Raw genomic sequence first — 10,005 nt, forward strand, 5'->3', positions numbered from 1 at the left:
ATGACCATCCGCACTCCCAATCATACCACCACCAGCGGGAATTGACTCCACGCCTGCCCGCACCTAAGTCAGGTGGATGAACCTCTACACCATATGTGTATATATATATATATATATATATATATATATATATATATATATATATATATATATATATATATATATATGTATATATATATGTATATATGTATATATATATATATATATGTATGTATATATATATATATATATGTATGTATATATATGTATGTATATATATGTATGTATATATATATATGTCTCTATATATATATATATATATATATATATATATATATATATATATATATATATATATATATATATATATATATAAATGTTGTTTGCCCTCCAAGGGCTAGACCTTGACTGCTTGACGGAAAGAAAAATGTTATTTATATTTATATAATATTTTACATATCTCCTTTTTGTTTTCTTTGTGTTCTGCAACAGTGGGATTGTTGAGAGAAAAGGCGTCGTCGTAGTCAAGTTCTGCTGAGTTGTGTCGTTACCATGACAACAGCTGCAGCAACGGGAATGACCTAATCTTCATCCATTCGTCTTTTCTTGCGAAAATATGACCACCATCGCATCAATGTCAATGTCAAAGAATAAGGTAAACGGTTAAGTAAATGTTGTCATGTCGTGCAATGCTTAAAGATTTAACTAAATTGGACGGACGAGAAAATATGTTGACGTTTGTAAAGCTCGCGTTAAGAAAGTTACAAGTCAGTAGAAAATTCAAAACAAAGAGAGACAAAGGACCGAGAGCAAATAATTTTACCTTAAAAAATAATTTAACTTTTAAACGGTGTGGCCTCTGGTTACTGTTACAACATCAAAAAGTTTTTTGTATATAACACTAAATTGTAATGGAGCTTACATATGAATTTGAATGGTAATTTTTGCTTGTTCCAACATGCTTAGCTTTCCCTGAAAGCTGTGTACAAAGCCTGCAAGGAATGTACCAAACTTACTGAACAGCGGTAAGTTGTGCCTCTATTAAGTTTTTTTTCTCCCAAGCAGAAGCCAAGACTTCTGTAAATTAAGCGGCTGCTTAGGGCTCTTTCACCTTTAGGGGGTGCTAAAATGCGCCAAGAAATAATATTGTTATCTCGGATCTATGACAGGGGTCGGGAACCTTTTTGACAGACAGAGCCATAAACTATTCATACTTTCAAATATTATTCCTTGAGAGCCATGCACAGAATGTAAAAGTATACATACATGAAAATATGTGCATTTTAAAAATTCATTTCACCACTTTTAAAGTAGAAACAGTCTCCTATTGGTGTGTTTGGGAATCAACTCTCACTGACGTTTCCATATTTTTAGCTCACAGGTTAGCAGAGAGCCATATGCACCCATCAAAAGAGCGACATATGGCTCCTGAGCCATAGGTTGCCTACCCCTGATCTATGACATATTTTACAAACTTTTAATCATAAGTTATTATTATTATTATTGTTATTATTATTATTATTATTATTATTATTATTATTGTTGTTGTTGTTGTTGTTGTTGTTATTATAATTATTATTATTATCTCTCTTCTCATTTTCTGAAGAGAGGGAAGATGTGCTGTGCGTTACAAGTGTGGTCCAGTTGGCATAATACAGGATGTCTTGAAACTAAGAGCAGGCTGGGTCGAAGTCAAAGAGTTAGTAAGGTTTTGATAGAATTTTAACCCTGTATTAAATTGTTATGATAGTGTTCTTTCTCGTACAGTGATGGCCAATGGGACTTTCATTGGTGCGATGTGGGCTGGCTGAGGGAAAACTTTGATCACTTATACTTGGAGGAAAATGTAAAAATAAACCACTTTCGCAACAATTATGAGGTGAGCGTACGTACATATTCTATTTGGTTTAACACTTCACAACTTTATCATAATACCCTGTTCTCACTTTAATGTTTTAGTTGACTCGCAAAGACTTCATGTTGAAAAACCTCAAAAGATATAGGAAAAATCTCGAACGGGGGGCCAGCTGCCTGGAAGCCTCCAAATGCGATTTCTTCCCCTGCACCTTTGTGCTGCCAAATGAGTATCATCTTTTCGTTGAAGAGTTCAAAAAAACTCCTGGCAGCACCTGGATCATGAAGCCAGTTAGTTTGAATTCTTTAGTGACACCATAAATGACCTTTTTGTTAAGCATACAAGAGAATTAAACAACCTAATCTATACTATTTAATAACATTCCTGATTTCACAGGCAGCTAAATCTCAAGGAGCTGGCATCTTCCTTTTTAAAAAACTCAAAGACATTGTGGATTGGAGGAAGGTGAGTTTTTTTTACGGACCAATATACCACACAGCACTATACATACCAGCAAATTTTGCAATTCCAGCACGATGGCACCCGCTCAGAGGAACAAAAAGATGCAACTCTACCTGAAAGCTATGTGGTGCAGCGTTACATTGAGAACCCCTATCTACTTGGTGGTAATTGATTTAGTACTCACAAATGCCTGAATCAAAGCAATGTAGTATAACTATTGACTCACTTCTATCCAGGCAGGAAGTTTGATCTGCGGGTCTATGTGATGGTCACATCGGTATGTAAATACGTTTATTAAATAGCAAACAGCATGACTAAGCAAATGTTGACTTAAAGTAATTGATATTTGTTGAATGACTGTCTTTAGGATGAAAACAATACACCTATATTTGTGATTGGCTGATAACCATTTTAGGGTGTAACCTGCCTGAAGTAAAATGGGTGAGGCTCCAGCACCCCACAATGCCGATATCTCTTAGTAGTTTTGATAAACTCTGGACAAAATATTCAGGAAATTCCTTATTTTTGCGCCGAGTCTTCATCTTTTATCGTGTGCTTATGTCACTTTCATCCAAAAATTACTCAATTCAAGAGATTAAAGAAAAATCGAAATTTGTTTGATGTATGAAACAATTTGGGCGTAGCTAGACACCTATTATAATTTACAATCTTGTTCTTTAGTTTTTTCCCTTGAAGGCATGGCTCTATCGGGATGGCTTTGCTCGCCTCTCAAGCTCACGCTTCTCTCTAAGTTGTATTGATGACAAATGTATCCTTTGTTGTTGTTGTTGTTGTTGTTTTTAAATCATTGTTTTAATTCATCCAACATTATTCAGGGCATATAGTACAAGAAAAGAATTTACCAATCTGGAAAAAAGAAAATTTTGCAGGATGTCCATGCTTTTGGTGCTTAGGTTTTATTCTCAACATTTAAGTATTGTCTTAGGTTTCAATAAACATAATAAAAGCCCCAGCCTTTTCCTTAGTGTACCCTTACAGATGTCCATCTCACTAATGTCGCTGTTCAAAAAACAGCGCCTGACTATGACCCTGAGAAGGTGAGCAATTTCAAACATGTTGACTAGTGGAAGCATTGATAATTATACTAAAATATCCATATGTACATCAGTGGGTGGGTGAGCAGCTTTGTTGAGTTAAAACCATCTACCCACCTGTACATAGGGCTGTAAATGGAAGCTAGAAAAGCTCCGGAGATACCTGACTGCAAAGCATGGCGGACAAGCAGTTGAAGCTGCGTTCAGAAAGATGGATGAAATCTTCATCTGCAGTCTTCAGAGCGTGCAGAAGATAATTATAAATGACAAACATTGTTTTGAGCTCTATGGCTATGACATCATGCTGGATGAGAATCTCAAACCGTGTGAGTTTAATTACAAGACACATAATTTCCAGTAAGGATATTTGAAAAAATAAAACTAATGCATTTTCTAGTATTAAAAATTAACCAACTATGCTTCTCTACAATGTACCTTTCAAATGACAAACACTCCTATTGATTCCATTGCCTGACTCATCTATCAGCCTTTGAATTGCATTTCTACGAAGAGATTATATAGAAATATTTGCCATTGTCTGCTACAGATAGTCCATTGCTGCTCTAAATCACTTAATGTGAGGTCATTAATGTCATTCATTTTCTTTTTGCAGGTGGTTGATTGAAGTAAATGCCTCTCCTTCACTTACACCAAGCAGTCAAGATGATTATGAGATGAAGTACAGATTGCTGGAAGACACTGTGAATGTCGTTGACATGGAAGGAAGGTATACATTTCTGTGGCGTTAAAAGCCTTCTTTTATATATATATATATATATATATATATATATATATATATATATATATATATATATATATATATATATATATATATATATATATATATATATGGGTCATTTTCACATAATTCAGCAAATAACGGTAAAGACACTTTCAGAAAATGAATAATTTACAAAATGCAATTCAAGCATTCTGATTATCTCTAATTAGCAACACTAGCACTGCCTGGAAATATCTTAGCTGGAACTTTAATGAAAACATAATTAATTAAAATTTAAAAAATATGGGTGAATATTTGGAATCTTTCCTTGTGCCTTTCTTTTCTGATATCGTTCCCTTTCTTTCTCTAAATATTTGTGATAGGCTCCAGGGTCATTTTTAATCTTCTCCCTGCATTTGCGCATCGCTGCAGCATTAGATTTTTTCGCAGGTGGCTTACCGCCTTTTTTCTTAAATGGATTCATGTTCTGGAAATTTTACAAATCAAAGCAGGAATTAGTATACACATAAACATAGCATAACATGTTAGCGTCATCTCTACATATCTGTTGTATATTTAAAAATATGTATTTCATCTCTACATATCTATTGTATACACCTTTTAATAACGGTAAAGACAAAATTTATTAACGGTAAAGACACAACATTCCACCTCAGCCTTTGACATTGGTAGATGGTATTTCTTGGCACTCAGTAAATGATAGTGTTCTGCATGCATACACCATGCCCAGTTCATTAAAAAGCAAAGTAATTATGTTCACCAAGTTTTTAGGACATCGGTAAAGACATGGAATTGTTACGACATTTCACAGGTATGGTCCTTACCTTGGTTTTAGTTTCATTCTCATGGCTTCTGCTTAGCTGGCGTTGACAATATGGCTGACAACATCCTGGTACTTCTCCCACACCAGCCACCTGGTGTATTTACTGTGAATTTTTTGGTGTATTTCTCATGTGATAACGGTAAAGACACACTAACTGATATGAAAGGTACATCAGTAAAACTGTTTGCAGTTGCAATTCTTTTGCATTTTTCTCAAAGACAACTTGAGTGAAAATACTATTGAAACAAATCTAAACAACACATTCTAAATAGAGACAAACAAATAAATCATAACCCGACTTTTCATTCCTATAAACTGTGACACTAGATTCTGGACATCTAACGGAGTGGACAAATTCAACATAAACTGGCTCTCAATGTATTTGTGTCTCAAATAGATTTCTCTTAAAATTGGTGCCAAATGTAGTATAATATGTGGCAAACAAAGCAGTAGTAATTAATTTTTATAACTTTGTAACACATAAAGGGAAAGTCCAGGGCCATATCTTTACCGTTATTTGCTGAATTATGTGAAAATGACCCATATATATCTTTTTGGAGCCTTATTAGTACATTGTTAGAAAGCTATGTCAGAGAAGAATATCTGTGGCCACACTGCTGATATAAACCATTCTGCACCCCTTCAGGTTCACTGGGAAGGAAACAAGGGTGGGTGGATATCAACTCATGTGGAATAATGGGCCTGTGTTTAGAGAGAACATCGACCCAACAATATTTGGGTCTTCATGTTTAAAGGCCAACACATACTTAGGTATTTATATTTTTTGTGTTGTTTTATGCAATGATTTATTTTATAAATATTGCATGTTTTCTGCAGGATGTGGAAATGATGGGGAAAACCAAAATATCCAGAGTTTGAGCTACTTTTACTGAATACCTCTGGACTTCATGGTGTCATACATGTCTGCATGTGGACAATGCTGGATTCCTTCTGGCTATGTTGTTGTGCCTAGCTAACACAGGTTTGGAGCCTATGTGTTGCCATGTGTCATTCATCATTTGGCATGTAGGGAAAATAATTTAGATGACTTCATTTAACAATGAATTAAAAATCATCATTCATATTTCTTGAGCTACCACAAACAATGCAGTTTGTTTTCAACTGAAGAGGCTCAGGGTTCCTCACTGCCTAAATTGAAAGCTCATCATTGATTCAATATCTACATTACATTCAATTTAATTCCATTCAATTACTTTGCTAAATGGCCAAACAGTCTGATATGAAATTTGTATATCAATTGTGTTGTTATATATTAGTATATAAAACCTTATAATTCAGGATATATTTTTGGCCTACCCTGTTGCCCATTTTTTAAAGTTACCATCAGTGTAGTCTTAAAATGTTACTTAATCATTACAACTTAATGGAGAACTACTTGCTGTATTTAATTAGTGAGAAAACAGGAGACAGTTTTTGTTTTAATAGTAAATCATTTTAACTGTATGACACACTGTATGAAAACATAATGGCGATGATGAATACACTTTCAGCATGTTGCATAAATATAACTGTTGTATCAAATTTGGAAAAATATGCATTTACATTCATAGCAAACGCTATCACTGATTTCATCAGACCTCGTCTCTATGCAAAATAGTTTTTCAAAGACAACCATTTGCACTTAAAAACAGAAGCCCTTTTGGGAAAAAAAAGTCACTAATTGCACATGTGAAACAAGCATATACGTACATGCTTGCAACACAGCCATTTTGCCTACCCCACAGAAAGGGTTTGCAATGGAAACACAGATCATGTCGTCAAATGAACAACCAAAGAGAAGCAATAAATAAAAGCACAGAAATCTCAAATTTTCCTACATTATTGGTGTCAAAAACAATGAGTATTTATGACTATTACTCGGTGACAAATATTATGTACGGTATATGGCAAACTGGTAGGTAGCAGCCTTCGCAACGGACAATTTACATTAAAAGCTGGCCACTGTTTGCGATTTTCACTTTTGTCGTGTCACAAGAAATAACAATGCAGCTTGTTTCGTGCAATTTCCGTAAAGCTGAGTTTCTAGTGAGACATGATAACCCCTCCAATGCACATAGTGCTAGGATATAATCTTTATTTTGCTGTTAAATATAATGTTGTGCTTTGAAATTCTGATAAATTGTTTCATGGTACCTTTTAAAAGTGAGTGGGCAGCAGCGTAATATTGTAAGCACGAGTTGTACACTGAAAGCGAGCATAGGTTAGAAGCGCCAGCGTCATGTCATAAAGCACTATGAGCTGATGTGCATTACTTTGCAGCAGGCTGGACATTTTTTGTCTTTTCACCTCTGTAAGGAGTCTTAGAGAGAGACTGTGGGTCTTTAACAGGTCTTTTAATTGCTGTCTTAGATGCTTGACCTGGAGTTGTTCTGTGCCAATCTTCTATTTTCTTCGATGTGATGGCCCCTTTCTTACTCGCTCCTAAAACATGTTTCTCAGCTCCTGCTGATTTTACCACAGCGGAGTCTTTCTTATAATCTGTCTCGGAGTTGGTTCTGATTCGTGGTTTCCTGACTTGACCTCTACTATTTGGGGTTGTTGCCAATTCCTGGGGATGCTTTCGTGCATTGCCTGCTGCTTGCATGTGTCTAAGATGGCTCTTTTCTGCTGATGGGCTGCCTGGGATCTGGGTCCCACCTCCCCCTTGGGCTCCTTGGCTCCTACTTTCTTTGTTTGCTTCTGGTGTTTCGCTGCAACTCCTTTTCACAGGTGCCCCAGGTCGGGTTTTACGCTCCAGCAGTGGGCTGAGGCGTGAGTGGCGCTGATAGGCGTATGCAGAACAACTGCCATTGCACAAAGGATAGCGAATATGACAGTGGGGGCAGAGTGGCAGTCGGGAATAAGTGGAATTGGAGGCTGGTGACGGAGGATTGATGACGCACGGAAAGACTCGCTGGCTGGGCCGTGCCCCTTTAGGGGAGTTAAGTCGTGATGATGGAGCTGTGTGAGGTCTCGGTGAGTGACCAGATGTGGCCTGAGGCCTCGTGTTTTTCCCAGCTTGACGGGTGCTCTCACTTTGAACAGTTTGTATTTGGAGCCATTCTAACTGCAGTAATCTCTCTAGGAATCTCTCTAAAGGTCCCACTGGTTTAGGCCTGGGAGCCCCACGACCCTCTGTCTGAAGAAACACCGCAAGCTGTCGAAGGCTCCAGGTGTTAAAAGGTGGAGGAAGGAAGTCTGGATAACAGTGGGTAGGTGTCGTACTCTCATTCTCATTATCTCCATTTCCACGAGGTCCTGGGATGTCTAGTGGGAAGTCACTAGAATTAATGACCTCAGCTCTAAGATTTAAATGAGGTGGCGTACAAGGAGTACAAGGTGATGGCAGCACAGGTAGCCTCTCTGAGTCAGACAGGTCACTGGCACTGTCACTGTCGTCAACTTTGTAAGGGTCCTGCAGGACCTCTGCTATGGGCGCTGGGGAATGCGTTAGCGCGTGCCCCGACGTTTGGCGGAGCCCTGATATTGGAGAGAGGGGGAGAGAAAGCGCTCGTCGATTCTTGCTCATCGCCCCATGATTCTGCTGGGGCTCATTGCTGCATTGTGATGTCCGTTGATGATTTTTCCTTTCCTCATTTCTTTGCGCGCTTGAATGCTGGCCAAGTTGAGGCCTGGTGTCACGCTCTTCTGCTGGGCTATGAGAAAGTTGCACAAACACAGATAAGCCTCAGGATTGACTGTACCCCAAACAGAGCTTTCTCTCAAAACATACCTGGGGAGTTTGCTTGTATTTCGGGACGTGCCAGATTTAAACTTGGAATTCTTCGTTTGTGAACTCTGTAAAGCAAACTTCTTTATTTACAGTGATGAAAAAGGCACCTTTGTTTTGCAGTTTTTTTCTTTCTAAATCAATCAAAGTCTAATACCATTAATAGTGTATCATGTGACTAGCAGACAAAAAACGAAAACAATTTGCCACAAAGCAAAGTTTGGGTAGACAGTTGCTCTTAAAATCTTAATAGCTATTTTTCTTAATTATTTTGTCAAAGCAAATTCCTCTTTTATTTGTCCCCGGGATTGAAAATGAACAGCCTAAAATAGGATGGAGAAAAAGGGTGATCTAATGATGATCTCATATAAATGTTTCCATGACTGTGCTTTCTTATCATTTTGAACTATACAAGTAAATGGCCTCAAACGTATGCATTAAAAGAAAACATCATTTGAATTGTTTTTGTATTACATATCATTTGCTTATTCACCCGGTGCGTAGTTGCCAAGGTGTTCTGGTCCTGTCCTGGTCCTGGCTGACCACTTTTCACTTGACCCACTGTTTTCTTCATCTGCTTACCTTTCTTTGAACTGTGCAAACAAAATAGGTCAGCCTCACCTCAGCCTGCGCAAATCCAGTTAAACACCATGGATTGAATGCCGTACCTGGTGCTTGGTCCACTATTTTCAGAGTTTTTTACGCCAATCTTCTCTTTGGAAACGAGATGTTTCAGTGTCGTGGATTCTGTGCGCTCCTGTATGATCGGCCCCATGTTGTTTATCAGCGGGAGTGGACATTTGGATCTACCAATTGACTTAACACACTAAGAAAGAAAGCAAGTTGGGTCTTGGAATAGATGCTCCCCTGTAGAAAAAAGGCTGTTAACTCCCATTTGTGGAAAATGACTGCAGTGCATTATGCGTCAGCGTGGACAGCTGCCTTTGTTGAACGCGTTGCTATCATCTTTCCCATTTAGTCTTTGCTCTGCGGCAACACACAAGCTTCGATTCCATTGAATCGGTAACAAATCAAATGTGCTAAAGATTTGTACGTCTCCGCTCTCGCCATTTTCAAGTGAACAACACGGTCGTAAGGGCAATTTTTTTTTGGCTCGCCTTTCCCAGCAATGACAGGTTTGTTTACCTAACAGTTACTGGCTTGCTGCTAGCCGTGACGTAAGTTAAACAAATGCATTCTGGAACTTGAAGTTTCATTGGTCAGGTGTATCATTTATTATAAATAATGAATCGATGGTTGTTCAATTGGCTTCACGGTTGATTAGAAGGGATGGAGTACCCCTGGAGCAGAAGAATGTATCTGCCAAAAACTAATCATTTTTAATAAACACGGGATATG

At 37.7% G+C, this 10,005-nt stretch overlaps 2 protein-coding genes across 2 annotated transcripts; one reads left to right on the forward strand and one right to left on the reverse strand.

Annotated features, from left to right (window-relative positions):
• The first annotated feature begins 595 nt into the window (after nt 1-595).
• LOC144077507 (putative tubulin polyglutamylase TTLL9) lies at nt 596-5,809 on the forward strand. Its single transcript, XM_077605297.1, has 14 exons — nt 596-634; nt 946-1,004; nt 1,586-1,678; nt 1,747-1,858; nt 1,939-2,124; nt 2,231-2,299; nt 2,367-2,460; nt 2,533-2,573; nt 2,978-3,065; nt 3,296-3,354; nt 3,479-3,675; nt 3,965-4,078; nt 5,563-5,687; nt 5,754-5,809. The coding sequence occupies exons 1-14, from the start codon at nt 596-598 to the stop codon at nt 5,807-5,809; spliced, it is 1,332 nt and encodes a 443-aa protein (XP_077461423.1).
• Nucleotides 5,810-6,342: 533 nt separating this feature from the next.
• On the reverse strand, nt 6,343-9,820 carry fam217ba (family with sequence similarity 217 member Ba). The gene is made up of 4 exons (XM_077612748.1): nt 9,315-9,820; nt 9,140-9,239; nt 8,650-8,714; nt 6,343-8,572 (listed from the first exon to the last, which is right to left on the reverse strand). Exons 1-4 carry the CDS (start codon nt 9,419-9,421, stop codon nt 7,186-7,188), a joined length of 1,659 nt encoding a protein of 552 aa, XP_077468874.1. The 5' UTR covers nt 9,422-9,820; the 3' UTR covers nt 6,343-7,185.
• Nucleotides 9,821-10,005: the final 185 nt, after the last annotated feature.

This window comes from Stigmatopora argus, chromosome 1 (genome assembly GCF_051989625.1).
Source record: "Stigmatopora argus isolate UIUO_Sarg chromosome 1, RoL_Sarg_1.0, whole genome shotgun sequence".
Lineage (NCBI taxonomy): Eukaryota > Metazoa > Chordata > Actinopteri > Syngnathiformes > Syngnathidae > Stigmatopora > Stigmatopora argus.

Bases quoted from the DNA above. Each gene is read 5' to 3' on its own strand.
- LOC144077507 (XM_077605297.1), top strand. From the start codon at position 596: ATGACCACCATCGCATCAATGTCAATGTCAAAGAATAAG. The intron at 2,300-2,366 runs GTGAGTTTTTTT...TTGCAATTCCAG, and splicing joins ACATTGTGGATTGGAGGAAG to CACGATGGCACCCGCTCAGA. The intron at 3,676-3,964 runs GTGTGAGTTTAA...TTCTTTTTGCAG, and splicing joins CTGGATGAGAATCTCAAACC to GTGGTTGATTGAAGTAAATG.
- fam217ba (XM_077612748.1), bottom strand. From the start codon at position 9,421: ATGGGGCCGATCATACAGGAGCGCACAGAATCCACGACACTGAAACAT. The intron at 9,240-9,314 runs GTACGGCATTCA...TTGTTTGCACAG, and splicing joins AATAGTGGACCAAGCACCAG to TTCAAAGAAAGGTAAGCAGA. The intron at 8,715-9,139 runs GTGAATAAGCAA...TTTGCTTTACAG, and splicing joins CCTTGGCAACTACGCACCGG to AGTTCACAAACGAAGAATTC.